This window comes from Kwoniella dendrophila, chromosome 7 (assembly GCF_036810415.1).
Source record: "Kwoniella dendrophila CBS 6074 chromosome 7, complete sequence".
In the NCBI taxonomy this organism is placed as follows: Eukaryota; Fungi; Basidiomycota; class Tremellomycetes; order Tremellales; family Cryptococcaceae; genus Kwoniella; species Kwoniella dendrophila.
In genome coordinates this window covers 700,640-715,216 of record NC_089482.1, presented here as the reverse complement: position 1 = coordinate 715,216, position 14,577 = coordinate 700,640, and the positions used below count along the sequence as shown (strand labels likewise).

At 39.6% G+C, this 14,577-nt stretch overlaps 6 protein-coding genes across 6 annotated transcripts; 3 read left to right on the top strand and 3 right to left on the bottom strand.

The window, feature by feature from the left end:
• Nucleotides 1-451: 451 nt before the first annotated feature.
• Nucleotides 452-4,058, top strand: L201_005480 (uncharacterized protein; the record flags this gene model as incomplete). Its single annotated transcript, XM_066221210.1, has 21 exons — nt 452-629; nt 714-757; nt 824-868; nt 941-955; nt 1,013-1,111; nt 1,198-1,334; nt 1,398-1,515; nt 1,579-1,659; nt 1,715-1,743; nt 1,798-1,840; nt 1,897-1,965; nt 2,018-2,131; nt 2,184-2,274; nt 2,331-2,479; nt 2,535-2,744; nt 2,802-3,014; nt 3,080-3,110; nt 3,193-3,537; nt 3,598-3,614; nt 3,676-3,757; nt 3,826-4,058. The coding sequence occupies 21 exons, from the start codon at nt 452-454 to the stop codon at nt 4,056-4,058; spliced, it is 2,343 nt and encodes a 780-aa protein (XP_066077307.1).
• Nucleotides 4,059-4,379: 321 nt separating this feature from the next.
• L201_005479 (uncharacterized protein) lies at nt 4,380-5,407 on the bottom strand (the record flags this gene model as incomplete). Its single annotated transcript, XM_066221209.1, has 3 exons — nt 4,380-4,968; nt 5,067-5,151; nt 5,245-5,407. 3 exons carry the CDS (start codon nt 5,405-5,407, stop codon nt 4,380-4,382), a joined length of 837 nt encoding a protein of 278 aa, XP_066077306.1.
• A 432-nt stretch (nt 5,408-5,839) lies between these two features.
• L201_005478 (uncharacterized protein) lies at nt 5,840-6,617 on the top strand (the record flags this gene model as incomplete). The annotated part of the gene is made up of 6 exons (XM_066221208.1): nt 5,840-5,910; nt 6,043-6,085; nt 6,161-6,248; nt 6,327-6,411; nt 6,509-6,542; nt 6,612-6,617. 6 exons carry the CDS (start codon nt 5,840-5,842, stop codon nt 6,615-6,617), a joined length of 327 nt encoding a protein of 108 aa, XP_066077305.1.
• A 176-nt stretch (nt 6,618-6,793) lies between these two features.
• On the bottom strand, nt 6,794-7,983 carry L201_005477 (uncharacterized protein; the record flags this gene model as incomplete). The annotated part of the gene is made up of 5 exons (XM_066221207.1): nt 6,794-6,991; nt 7,065-7,107; nt 7,184-7,281; nt 7,345-7,896; nt 7,972-7,983. 5 exons carry the CDS (start codon nt 7,981-7,983, stop codon nt 6,794-6,796), a joined length of 903 nt encoding a protein of 300 aa, XP_066077304.1.
• A 339-nt stretch (nt 7,984-8,322) lies between these two features.
• On the top strand, nt 8,323-9,948 carry L201_005476 (uncharacterized protein; the record flags this gene model as incomplete). The annotated part of the gene is made up of 7 exons (XM_066221206.1): nt 8,323-8,513; nt 8,699-8,785; nt 8,868-9,132; nt 9,235-9,445; nt 9,528-9,583; nt 9,656-9,721; nt 9,793-9,948. The coding sequence occupies 7 exons, from the start codon at nt 8,323-8,325 to the stop codon at nt 9,946-9,948; spliced, it is 1,032 nt and encodes a 343-aa protein (XP_066077303.1).
• Nucleotides 9,949-10,584: 636 nt separating this feature from the next.
• Nucleotides 10,585-12,928, bottom strand: L201_005475 (uncharacterized protein; the record flags this gene model as incomplete). The annotated part of the gene is made up of 2 exons (XM_066221205.1): nt 10,585-11,689; nt 11,748-12,928. 2 exons carry the CDS (start codon nt 12,926-12,928, stop codon nt 10,585-10,587), a joined length of 2,286 nt encoding a protein of 761 aa, XP_066077302.1.
• Nucleotides 12,929-14,577: the final 1,649 nt, after the last annotated feature.

Sequence of the window (14,577 nt, the reverse complement as noted above, 5' to 3'; positions counted from 1 at the left end):
GATAGCAATCATATATATAAACATGATTGCATCTGAATTATCCAGTGAAACTCGCCTACCAAAATATCCGGAAGCAGACTTCAACAAGAACATTAGGCTTGACGTACAAATGACGTCATTTTCACTCGCTTGTTTGCGGTACCGGGACTTAATCAGGTACAACACATAGATAATAATACACGAATTTAGTGTTTCTTGACACCTCCATGGGGCCAAAACAGAACTAAAAACTTGAACTAGAAGCTAGTTACATGCTGTCTCATAAAGCTGTCATGCGACAATCTATTATAATGGTCAATACTCGTAGTGCTTCCTTGGCGAGCTAGGGGGTTATGAGGGAGATGTATGATGTTGCAAAGGAAATGATATCAGCTATCTTCCATATCTTCTTTATCTTTTTTTCTTTTTGTCTAACGTTATATCCTTAATCAGATAACTTCAATCTGACAAGATGAGGTCTATCATCTTTTACTCAGCGCTATCAAGTGTATTATCAGTTAAAGCTCAAAACATAACTCAAACTTCTTCAATATCCTTTTCTGCTACACCAGTATCAACCGCCGTACCATCAGCTACTGTTCCCGCTGATACACCTGTACCAGGTCAAGGTGATTATCCGCCTGTTCAATGTGAGTCAGTCATCTTCACTATGTAATCCGTTCTGTCCAGAGTAGCTTTACTGATATTGTCATCGCTTTTACATATGGAATCAGATCTATGTGAAGATGGCTCGAATACAACTTATTGTCCTGGCGTTGTAAGTCATATGTATCTACGACAAGTTTTTGGGAAGGATTTCGGCTGATAGGTCCATACATGATAGCTATTACAAGACGTCCAGTTAGCTGGTATCTTCCCAGACTCCAAGGTATGTTTCATAGAGGTACGTCTGCTCCGGAGCTGAATGCTGACTTCTCTTTTACGTTGCATATATATATAGACATTTGTTGACAAAGTAAGCTTATACCAATAATCCATACCTGGATTTTAACTAATACATCGTTCCCTCTAGCCAACAAATGGGTCATTGAACGATACACTCGCTGCTTTCAACGCACTTGGCTCAAATGTATCCGTTGGACAGGTCGAGAACTTCGTTAATAACAACTTTGTGAGTGGTCTCGTATCTCGATTTTTAACTCTCTGCAAACAGTGAGAGTGAAGATGCTAATGATATTTGCTTTTCCTCTTCCGTAGAAAGGTGAAGGTCTCGATCTTAACCAAATCCCTATTGAAGGATTCGTTCAAAGTCCAGCTATTCTCAACAATATATCTGATCCTATATATAAAGCTTGGACAAGTATCGTCAATAGTTATTGGACTTTACTCATCAGGTGAGAGATGCATCTACTTCTTCTGATGTTCTCTCTAAGCTGAAACTTATTTCCGATCAAAAGGGAAACAAACGAATCTTCCATTTGTAATGGTCAATGCGATTCTAGTTTGATTCCTCTCAATCATACCGTAGTTGTACCGGGTGGTAGATATCGTGAGATATATTACTGGGATTCAAGAGTACGTCAAACACCACGATCGCGTTTGGGTCACACGATCACTAACCCCCGATTCTATGCTCAGTGGATTATCGAAGGTCTGCTTAAATCCGAGCTATACTCTTATGCTTGGAACCTATTACAAAACATGATGGACTTCATCGATGTACGTAACAGGCTATCTCCGTACAAGAGATTTTACTTACCCATCATTGCTACAGGTCTACGGTTATATCCCTAATGGAGGCAGGTAAGCTGATTTTGCAAAGTATCCTGCGAAACGAAAACTCACTATCAATGATAGAAAATACTACGTCAACCGATCTCAACCACCTATGTTCATTCAAGTGAGCCATACCACTTACACTGCCAATGTCATAACTAATATGCCCCCCCTCGTCAGATGCTCGATGCATATATTAAAGTCACTGGAAATACTACCATCCTTGAAAGAGCGCTACCACTTGCATCAGTGAGTGTTTCGTTTACGACTCGTCGGAGATTTTGAGCTAATCCTTGAGCAGGCCGAAATGGAATGGTGGGCAAATAACCGAACTTTCAACTATACTTCTCCATACACAAACAGGACCGTCCTTGTAGCCCACTATGCAGTAAACAATAGTGCACCTCGACCAGAAGTGAGTGGTTGTATACGGTTTCTTGGCCAAGATATGCTAACTGCTTCATCAGGGATATGTTGAAGATTATGAGACAGTCACTGGCGCTTCTCCACCCCTGAATGACACTGAGAAGGCAGAACTATATTCTGAACTTGCAACAGGTAAGTCTCAACGTATATCTGGTGTGTATCCGTTTGCTAATCACGGTATCCCTTAGGTGCCGAATCCGGCTGGGATTACTCTTCAAGATGGACCAAACAACCATTATTGAATGTCAGCGACAATAATCCTGCACTCAGGACACTTAATGTCAAAGCTATCATTCCTGTCGACTTATTGAGTTTACTCTCTGGTGATCATGCTTTAGTGGGTTATTTCGTGTTTTGCAGAAGTTCAAAATATGCTGATACCACAACGGTAGCTTGCCGATTTATACGACTTGTACGCAAATTCTACTGGAAATATGGTGGGAAGCAATTCTACTTCTGGCAGCAACTCTACCGATATCGTACAGAACAATTCTACTGGAACAAGTTCATCTGGAAATTCATCAAGTCCAGCTTTCTATCATCGACAACAAGCTCAAGCCTTCTCAGATGCAGTTTTAGACTTATGCTGGGATCCAGAGAAAGTAAGTCTTTCGATTCTGTGCATTCGATTAGAAGCTGACTGCCCATCGTGCAAACAGTCATGGTTTTATGATTTCAACACCACTTCCAACTCAAGGTCAAGTGTATACAGTCCAGCTGGTGCATGGCCATTATGGCAGAACATCACTCCTAGCGAGCTATCAAATAATGAGACCGCTGCTTTAGCCTTTGTATCTGGATCTAGATTCTTACTTGGAAAGTATTCAGGTATCCCGAGTGTGGCTAGTTTGCTATATACCGGATTGAACTGGGTGAGTGATTGATATTCTGTCTTTATATATGCAATATTGACATCCTGATGACCGTCTGAACATAGGATTTCCCAAATTCTTGGCCTCCTCATCTTCGTGAGTCTATCATCGAAGACCCGGCCTCAATCTGGGCAATATATCGGTTTAAAAACGAGACTAATATGCCTACATAACTTAGATACGACTATCAAAGCCTTTGAGACGTTGGGAAGACTCTATCCAGACGCTTCGACGCTCAACAACCTGACCATTCCATATTCTGAAGTCGCCCAAGGCCAATTAGGTGTACAAGAGGCAGATTTACAACCTCAACCTGCCAGTACTATCGGTAATGTTACCTTACAAACGCAAGAAGCTCAAGGTAAACCATGGCCATTAGCGTTGAGTATCGAGTATGCCAACAGATACCTTGGTGCCGCTTTCTGCTCTTGGTATTCTACTGGTGGTGCCATCGATGGCTTACTCACCCAATTACCTTTGAGCGAGCTGAACGCCACTGGTACTTATACTGCTGGTCAATCTGGTAAGCTATTTCTCTCGCGTTCAAGGAGCAAATAGCTGATTTTTCTGAGGAACTGCGTAGGTGTTATGTTCGAAAAAGTGAGTCCTCGCTTCATTCTGGCTTGGATGTAACACAGAGGCAAGCTAATTTAGGATTTAGTTTAACGCCACAGATACTGATGCAGCTGGGGGCGGTGGAGAATACACTGTTCAAGTAGGGTTTGGATGGACAAACGGAGTTGGTAAGTGTTTGGTTCGGAAAAAACAGTCTGAGCTTCCAACGGCTTATTTCGCCTGATTGTTTTTCCAGTTCTTTGGGCTGCGGGTGAATATGGACAATACCTACCCTCACCCACCTGTCCTATGATCCCGATAATCGAGGTTAATGGCAACGGCAATTCTTCAGTCTACTCGAACGGTACTTCAGTCGAGGGAACTGGTTCTAGAGCTAACGGAACATCAGGCAATGCTACCTCAAGTCTCCTTTTCGCCGGATATAGGATTCCCAGAGAAGAATGGAAGAGAGCTGCTGATGAGCATTGAGTTGGAAGTAAGCCAAAAATTAGGGTTTTTTGAAGGGCTTTTGTATAAGTTAGGCCCCTTTGATTACTCGTTATAATGGACAATCTTGCGAATCTTATAGTTTTCTTGAATTTTTCTACTGCTTTTTGCAGAATTTTCGGTAGTAAATAATAATTAGTCTAGGTAGAAAGTGATTGAAATATGTAGCATATAACCTAAGAAATGTAAATCGAGTCTAATGTACGTTTATTCTGTTAACAAAGCGTTAAACATACAGTTCCTTACAATAATAACGTCGGTTAAGCAAATGTTCAAAATTTGTATTGGCAAGTATACATAATCTTACTGGACTACTTCATAAACCTCTCCAGAACCTTTCCAACCTTGATCTTTTCTGATCAGTATCTGTCCCCAGAACTTCATAACACCCCACCATTCATCTTTATTTCTAGGCATAGCTTCTACATTCCCCTGATTCGGTGCATGGACAAATTCGACTTTCTTAAATACTCTATTCAGTATTGCTTTTTGTTTTGCATGTATCGAGGAATTTGACTTATATCTCGTAAAATTACATATCGGAGTTTCTAATTCCAATGAACTTGTTGGATGGGTAAGTAATGGCGCACATATCGATATTATTGAGCCTAATCTCTTATATGCTTGTGTTTTTCCATCTGATGATGGTATTTGAAGAGGAGATTTACCAATTGATAAACCCAATTCTAAAGCAATCGTACCACCTTGACCCCAACCAAATAAATGAACTTCATTCAATTTCCAACCTATTTCTTTCGAACACAACTTCGTTATTAACATTCTCAATTTGTCTAAGTGGACAGTAGGATTATGATTTTCTATAGGTAATGGATCATATGTTGATGTGAATGTTGGGTACCATGAATAAGATGGATGATCCATTAATGGTATTCTACGTGTCATTAATATCAACAGTATGATTAGTATATGATGTCTTGCGTCGGATGTATTGTATTTGAGTAGAGATAGGATGATGTCAAAGTTACTCACGGATCAGGTGCAGATAATGATAAAATAGCAGTTGAAGGTAAATTCAGTTGTTTAGCTAAACCGAAAAATGGAGTTTTAGAATCACCTAAATAGATCGATAATTTCAGTTTCCCAAATCGCATGATCAGTATTGTTCACTATCTTAGTCATCTTTGAAAAGAAAAAGAAATTGTCTTACCTAAACCATGGAACATTATCAAAAGATTTATATCATTCCCATCTGATGAAGGCGAATAAGAGAAATCCCATGGTTTTAAAGACCCCGGTGAAGGTATTGGTTTTGAGGAAGAGGAGGAGGAGGAGGAAGTTGATTGAACAGGTCGAAGGTTTATAGAAGTCATCTCCTGAGCTTTATTCGATCTATTTATACTGTTCGTTAAGACTGTTTCTTCCAATTGTAATCCTGTAGTGATCGTTGTAATTATATCAAAATTGCTATAAATATTTAATGAAAATGGACTACAATAACATCTTTTGGTTTCCAGCTTCGAAAAGGTAACTTAATCTGCTTCCGACGGAAATAATAGAATGTTTTCACGGGGATTTTTCTGAAGGACGGTCAAAATATCTTGAATGCATAAATTATCCACATTCTAATTTCACTCGCATTACCTACTCATACATCGTTCAGCTCATTGACATCTTCATCTGAGATTCGCTTTTTACTGTCTCCCATCCCATTCATTCAGCTATCCTCAAGAGGGCATAAAAGTCTACGTTATTTATCGATTAGAATCAAACTGTTTCCGACAAATTCAAACTAATTTCATAAAATGCTTTTCTGCCCATATTGCGCAAACAATTTGACTATTGGTGATAGAGAGGATAGTAGTGATAAATGCTGGTGAGTGTACAGATTCAACATGAAGCTCTCTTCAATTCCTCATAGAGATGCTCTTCCACTGTTCCACTGTTCCATACAGGAGAATACAAGAAATCAATTGAAGCAATCGCTGACCAAAATCTCTATCTACAGGATATGTCCAACTTGCCCATACCAGTATATCATCGAGCGACAGGTAAGCTCATAATACGCTTCCTTCATCGTTTTCATATGACGATACTGTGATAGCTTACCGATTGTACGCTGTTAGATATCAATGAGAACCCATTTAAAGCGAAAAGAAGTAGATGATGTATTAGGGGGTAAAGAAGCATGGGCAAATGTTGATAAAACTGATGGTAAGCTAAATTTTTCCCTGGATACAGCTTATAGCATCTCAACAAATTATAGCTGACTGTCATTTCCCTAAATTATAGCTGCATGTCCGAAATGTGATCATAGAAAAGCATATTTCCGTCAATTACAGATTAGATCAGCAGATGAACCTATGACGACTTTCTAGTAAGTATCAACAACCAGATCTGCCTAGACTTCACTCGCTTGCTAGGTTTAGACGATATAAGAGATCTCAGATGTTGATTGTAGTTGAACTTTATAGCAAATGCTGTGATTGCGGACATCAATGGCGAGAAGTGAGTCTGACTTAACTACCTGTATTGTCATATCATATTGCTGACGAAGTTTTTTCCCTCTCGTGTCAGAACTAAACACCTTCTTGAGAATGCAAGCGAGCAAGTTTACACATATAATATACACTTTATAACGAATACTTAATGATGTCATGTTGTACAACAATTACTCTTGTCTATAATACATATAGCCTTTAATATAACAGCGATAATGGCATCGCGTTAAATGTCCTTCTCACCAGTTGACGAAATGATCATTCCTCTAGTCCAGCTTCTAATAACTCCATTATCCTTTTAACCCTGTCTCTACCTTTATCTCCATCATCACCTAATCCAGGTACACCCAATTCAATCAATCTTTGTCGCTGCCGTGTAGCTAAGCCATCTATATTTGGCAAACATTGCTGAAGGTAGAAATTACTCAGGGATGCTGAAAGAGATTTCGCCCACGCCTAAGCAGAAATATGTCTTGATCAGCAAATTGCAATCATCTCTTAGCAGTTAATATAGAATGGAAGAACCCACTTCCTTCTTTTCAGGCGGTATTACCTTTCTAGCGATTTTAGCTCTACGATACGCAACACAACTGCTGTTAGCTATACATCACCATCAAACGGCAAATATCTCTAGAAAAGCTAGCTTACACTTCCTTCTCAGCCTGTATGCTCTTCTCATGTTCAGCTTTAGCTTTTTCTCCTTTTGCCCATAATCTTCTTTCTAGCGAGTCTTGTTCCTTCTTCATCTAGTAAAATATGGATAAGCTGAGATTGAAACTTCATGCTTGATCCGTGAGCAGGATACATACCTTCTTGAGTTCAGCTTTGAATCCTTCATCTTCCAATAGCTCGGATAGAACGGGTAAAGCTTTACTGAATGACATCAAATCATAACCCTCTTCGTTGACCCTTTCCGAAGGTTTCTTCTTCTTCTTCGGTGGTGAATTGGTACCGCCTTCTCCGACGATACCAGCTCTACCATAATTACCCGTTGAGGCTTCTACACTATCTCGTCTACGTGATGGACTTTGTTTTGGATCATGAGGTGATTTTGAGGGACTAGAGGTTTCTCCAACAGGTCCAAAAGGTTCAATCAAACTTGCTCTTCTTGAAGGTTCATGCTTTGTTGCAGGAGGTGGAGGTCTAGCATTCAACGATGTGAGTAAATCATCTAATTGTCTTTTGGACGGTATACTTGGCTTGCTAGCTAGACTGTTAGCCAATTGGGTATGATGAGTCGCGTGAGAATTGTCCGTAGATGCAGAGGTTACTGCATTGAAAGAGGTTGTAGAAGGAGCTGAACCATCTTGCGCTGATCGTAGGAGTGCAAGAAGGGAATGAACCGAATTTGCACTATTGTCCTATTAACCCACATCATAACACATAAGCATGTTTCCAGACATATCCAATCTATACATTAAACGATCTCTACTTACTGAATATGTCATATCCTTGTCATCGATACATACGAAATATGCAGGTCAAATGAAGATGAAAGAAAAACAAATTGATTCAACATCATTCGCTTCGGCCATGATTATTTTGAAGATATCTCCGACGGAAATGCCTACAATTGTAGCCTACATCTTTCGAGATTGAGATTTGAGATCTACGAATTCCTTTCTGATATTCGGGTAGGAAGATCGAAGTTACATATCCACATTCCTCTCCCGGATCTCATTTTATGCTTACTTCATATCTGACCAAAAAATCGTTGAGAAGCATTCTTCTGTATATTGCAAGACGAACTCGTATAAAACGCAGAGTTAAGGGAAGAGGTCGGAAAAATGGCAGATTCAGCAACAGCTACAGCAGCAGCATCAAGTTCATCATCCAAAAAAGATTTAAAAGCCTATCATCATTTAGCTTCAGGTGCTTTATCTGGTCTATCCTCAGCAATTGTATTACAGCCTTTAGATTTACTGAAAACTAGATTACAACAGAGTAGTTTGGATGAAGATGGAAAATTGGTAAAGAGGTGAGCGAGATATATCATTTACCATGAAACAAGGATGGCTTTTGCGAAAACATGACAAAATTTCGGAAACATCTTTCAGCAATTCTGAATATTTATAAGATAATCAGATCGATCAACTTCTCGTTCAATGTTGTTGTTGGGAATTGTTTCAATCAGTGCTGATAATGTTCATTCTCTACTTGTAGACGTCGTATACGAGGTGTAGTTAAACAGGTATTACGGGATGATGGTGTACAGGGGTTATGGAGGGGAACAGTTCCAACATTAGTGCGGTAAGTGGAATATGCATCTTTTGTTATCCTGCCAAAAAGTGCAGTCAACTTCTGACTAACTCGACACCGTATGATCAAATAGGAATGTTCCAGGTGTAGCTATTTACTTTTACTCCTTATCGTCTATACGTCATCGATTATCTTCAATACCATATTTCGCTGTTACAGTACCTGTTCCAAGCACATCTTCCACTCTCTTGTCTTCTACTGGCGCTCCAACAAAATCACATTCTAGATCCGCTATAATCAAATTATCATCTACGGGGAATTTAATGGCAGGAGCAATAGCTAGAACATCTGTAGGATTCATACTTAGTCCGATAACCGTTATAAAAGCTAGATTTGAGGTAAGTGCATCTATTCCAGCTTTTTTACCGAACTATCATAAACAACCCTCTCATGGTTCAAGCTGATTTACCGTGATTATATTTCTTGGCGAATAATGATAGTCAAATAGATACGCAAATTATCATTCTATACCTTCAGCATTAGCTTCATTATATCGAACGAATGGTATAAGAGGATTTTTTCAAGGATTTACTGCAACAGCTGTAAGGGACGCTCCGTATGCTGGATTATATTTAGTATTTTATGAAAAATGGAAAGATTTATTAGGTAAAGTACATGGTATACCTAATGCTGCTTTACACTCTGGTTCTGGTGAGTTTATATGTGTATTGTTTGTTGCCCTTAGGAAAGAGCGAATGGGAAATATATGCTTATTGCTTTGTTTGTAAAATAGGTGTCATGGCTGCTGTATTAGCTACCTTGATAACTTCACCTGCCGATGTGGTGAAAGTAAGTTCGAAGGTCAACGCATCATCTATCTGGTTGGATACTAGCTGAATATGTACTTCCTCCCCCTGTTAGACAAGAATGCAGGTGAATCCAACTGATCATCCGACATTGAGGAAAGCTGTCGTAAGAGTATTACAGGTGAGCTAACGATTCCATTTCAATTTGTGTGTCGGAGTGTTCATGCTAATAGTTAACTTTAATCTGCCTAGGATCGTGGTCCATTAGGTCTATTTTCAGGAACTTCCTTGCGTATATCTAGAAAAGCAGCTTCAGCAGCTATTGGTTGGACGGTCTATGAGGCTTTATTAATCTTTTTAAGAGATAGAGATGGGAATGTGCAAGATCTATCGAACAAATTGTCCTAGGTGGAAATTGTTTTCAGCAAAGGGGTAGGACGGGACGTCCCATATAATCTACTTAGGAAATAATGTGAAGGGCAATCACTCAATATGTAGCATAGGATAAACAAAACCTGACGATGAGCCAGGAAAGGAAAACACAAGGTAAACTTCGGCTTATGTAGTGGTTGTACTCATCAGCATACAATGCATTGAACCCAACTCATGATTTAAACCAGTAACTTATTTTGTTTTGCCTCCAGCTGAAAATCAGAGCATTAGATTATGTAGCGGTGAATCTTTAATTTATTATTTGTTTTGCATTCAATAAGGCATCTTTCAATAGTATATACCGTATATAATAGTTATGTCTGTCTACCTGAGAAAACTTAACACGAGATTTTCCGTCTATCAGAAGCATAAGAAAAGGAATTACGTAGGTAAAAAACAAAATAAGATCGAAAGACGAATGAAGTTTCAGCAAAGCAAGAGAAGTCTATTTATTATATATATGTTACAAGAAAAAACAATCTATTTGTACAAGCAAGTTTATTCCTTTATCTATTTTCAACCGGGATCTGAACACTTTCATCCTATGGAGCCGAGAAACAAAGAGAAGGCAGCCAAACAGAAAAAGGCAATAAAACATTTTCTTCCTTTAACCTACTCATCGCTCTTTGATCTTTTTCTGATCATATCATCGCCAACAGTAGCTCTAGCAGCAGCAGCTTCTTCTTCTCTCTTTCTTTTACTTTGACTACCTGAAGGTGCAACACCAGTCAGAAGTTTTTCTGCATCATCACAAGTGAAATTGATGAATGGATCGGAGAAACTGAAACCACCAGCGTTAGAAGCCTTTCTTTTCGTTGCTGAAGAAGGTGATCTAGATTTTGGTGTTTTATTAGGCGTTGTCGTCAAGGTATTTGAAGAGACTTTTCGAGATTTCATAGGTGATGAAGGTAATCTAGCTATTTGTCTAGGTTGTTGTTGTACAGAAGAAGGGTGAGGAGGTGGATGTACTCTATGTACGGGTACTGGTTGACCTGTTACAATATATTGTGCAGGTGGTGGATGTACAGTCACTAATGGTGTATGAGTTAAAACAGGTAAAGAACCAGTTTGTGCTGATGGACCTTCCCATCCCATTATAGCAGGTTGTTGATGTTGTCTTCTATTTGATTGTGGTTGTGAAACAGTAGGCTGCATGACTGAAGCTTCTGACATGCCGACTCTTCTAGAAGCAGCTTCACGTCTGATTGAATCGCGTTCAGCTTGTTCTCTAGCTTGTTGCTGTTGCACAATAGCTTGAGCTCTAGCTAAATGCGCTGGTAATCCAGATTGTTGATTCAATCCTGCACCTGATAATTTTCGGGTTTTAGGTAATGGTTGTGTACCTGCTCTTTGCATTGCAATAGGCTGCTGTTGTTGTTGCAATGGTTGTGGTTGACTTTGAGCAACAGCAAAATTAACGGGGAATGTGGCAGATTGAGGTGTAGGTGGGAAAGGTGAAGGAATAAAAGTAGATTGAGCAGGAGGATGTATTTTGATATTGAGATTATTTGGCATCTTTCTAGATGTCGATCGGGTAGGTGTAGGTGGCACAGCTCGAGGGTAAGAGGAAGGAGCCATTTGGGTGTAAGATGGTGATGGGTCAGAAGTGTACAACGGCTGTGGTCCGGGCGGGCCTGAAGGTATTGGCTGAGGAGCATAAGAGAAGAGATCTCGAGGTGGAGCGTGTCTAGATGGGACAAATCCTTCGGAGGAGAGACTGTAGAAGTATCAGTAAAGGTCATTACGTTCAAGAGACAATATGAAAGGACGCTCACCTCCTCGTCATATTGTCCGCTGCAGGTACGCTCAACATCCCTTTTGATCCTTCTCCACCGTTCAAACCCGGAGCGGAAGAAGGTCTACTTGCATCTTCATCACTGAAACCAGTTGTACTTGTTCCCATTATAGTAGTAGGATCAATTGTGAATGCTGGTAATAAACCCATTGGCTGTTGGTCATTCAGGTTGAGCTCAAATTGACCAAGTCCGACAACGTCCTGCGTTGCTGGCAAGCCAGACATCCATGCTGGAAAATCGGTTTGATAAGATGGTAGATTGAGGTCAAGGTCTGGCGTTTGTGAATGGAAGACTCCAGTGTGAGAGTGGGAATGCATCATGGGTACTGCATTTGTTGGTTCGTTGAAAGCAGCAAATATAGTATCTTCGGTTGGGAAATTTTCGACTCCTAAAGTTTGGTCATTGAAGTTCCAAACGAAATCATCCAACTCGTTTACATCCGTTGGCAAATCTATAGGTGCAGATGGAATTTCTAAGGGCGTATCCATAAAACCTGTACCATCCATCCATTGTGTAGTTATTTCTTCTTCTTTAAGCACAGGCATTGAAGCAGGTTTATTCAATGGTCGAGGTTGTCTAGATGATGATCCAATAACAGGGTTTGAGGTTACTCGATGTGGTTGAGCTTGGAATGCTGGAGTCGGAGGAGTATACGAAGAACCGGTCAAGGAAGGTGTAGCTTCGTCCCAAGCGAATCCAGTTGTATTCTGCTGCAAAGGAGTGTAGTTGTTTCCGCTTAAAGCTGCAAAAGACTTTCCGGATAAAGATGGTGTTATTGGTTCACCCCAAGAATCTGTTGAAGCTGATGATCTATGCGTGAAGAAGACGGTTTGGTCTCCACTAGAATTAGATAGTTTGGTTGTAGGAGTATGAAATATACCGAAGTCTGTTTGTTCTGCTGGAGTTACAGGTCCAAATGATGATGTAACAAATTCGAATGGATCAGATATCGAAGGTGAAGAAGCGTCTGAGACCGATCTAGCTGGTGGTTGTTTAAGATTACTATTACCGGTATCGATTAAGAAGTCTTCCCAAGTTGAAGAAGGTAATGATGAGAGGTGTTCGGAAAAAGATGAGAAAGATAAGAAGTTTGATGTCTCATATTGGTTTGATGAGGAAGGGTCGAGAAGATAAGAATCAGTATCAAATATAGATTCCATTGTGGCTAGTATGCTTGTCGCTTGTTGAGCTTGAGCTGGAAGTTGAAGATTGATATTATATTATGTATATGTATATTATATGATTTTAGTCGTACCGGCGACTGGGCTTGCTGTTCAGCCTGAAGAAAAAAGACTAGCTTCTTTTCAAGCTACCAGTGTATAATATGTTATGTAGCCTCTTGAGCTGGGCTGAGCGTGTAGTTTTGGTTTTAAGAGTGTAGAAGGATTGTACAGCCAGTGTATATAAGGATGATAGGAGATAAAGATGATGACAATGTTGGATAAATCAGCGATGATAATGATAAGATTGAAAGAAGTGAAACACGAAAAAACCGATAGGTCGAAAGAAAAGTAATGTTTTCGAAAATGAATGAGGATACGGTACTCACGTTTGGTCTCAGACCAGGCGGTACCAGTTTTTACCTAGCTATAATTCCTATTTGTGATTCTTCTTTGATCACTTAATTGCTAATTCTTTTCAGATGACAATCAACGATCCTTTCCGATAAACTTTTTTAGATGTGGTTGGAATAGACGGCAACAAAGTTTGAAGCCAAAAAGTTCTACAGATAGGTGATCGAGCTATTTTAGATTATGCTAATCTTACTAATGTTCGATTTTGGACCCTATATGGCTATAGAAGGTTTGGAGGATAGCGGTCAACGCTGAAGACTATGATGAGGTAAGGCGTAAATTAGATTTATAGGGTATGCGATCTTGAAGACGTAAGTGTGAGTGGGTTATAGATGTAGAATGGAGAAGTTTGAAGAGGTATATAGGAACGTTATTCTATATGGGATTTACTATGAAGCAATGAGGTGTGCCTGGGATGTAAAAGCAGTCGGGTGTTCTGTATGGTGGAGGTTAGGTTGTGTATAAGGTTGATAATTAAACCCTTTTGCTGGAATTTTATCTCCGATGATGACAACAACGGTCTATCGGATGGTTAAAACACTACGAACAACGTTGGAACACCGATGGATGATGATGAATATAACTCTTTCGATGGTGAGACCAGGCGTTAACCAGAAATACAAAAAAGTCTTTGAGTAAAGTGTGGCTTTGACAATTTTTTCAATTCGTATTGTGATGTTCTTTGGTAATCCAATACAGAATAAAAGATGGCTGGTAAAAATGGTACTTTTGTGATTTTTGACCTCACAGAGGACTGAATGGTACAATGGACGGGGTAGATAATTATAATGTTTTAAGAGAAAGAATAGATTTGATTTGATTGCGCTTCTATCTGATTCTTATATATGCTGGATTCTTGAGATCGGTCACCAAAATTACTGATATGAATCGGTTGTCGTAGTTGATATAGATAGTTGAAAGGAATCGGCGTGTTTCCGATCTATGTTGTGTGCTTTACACTGCTTCAAACGTTTGCAAGTATAGCAATGGTAGATGAACAAGATAACAACGATGAAAGAGGGGAATCGATTGTGTGTCCTACAAATATAGAGGGTGTATTTGAATGAATTATCATTATTTAATGGGGAATGGTGTACAGAGAGGTACAGTCAATCATCTAGTCTCGCAATATCTACGATAACACCTACATCGTCATCTGGACCCATAGGGATATGCATTTCCTTGGCTTTAAAGCCCTTTGGAATACAATTTAGACTGTTGAATTTTATCGTACT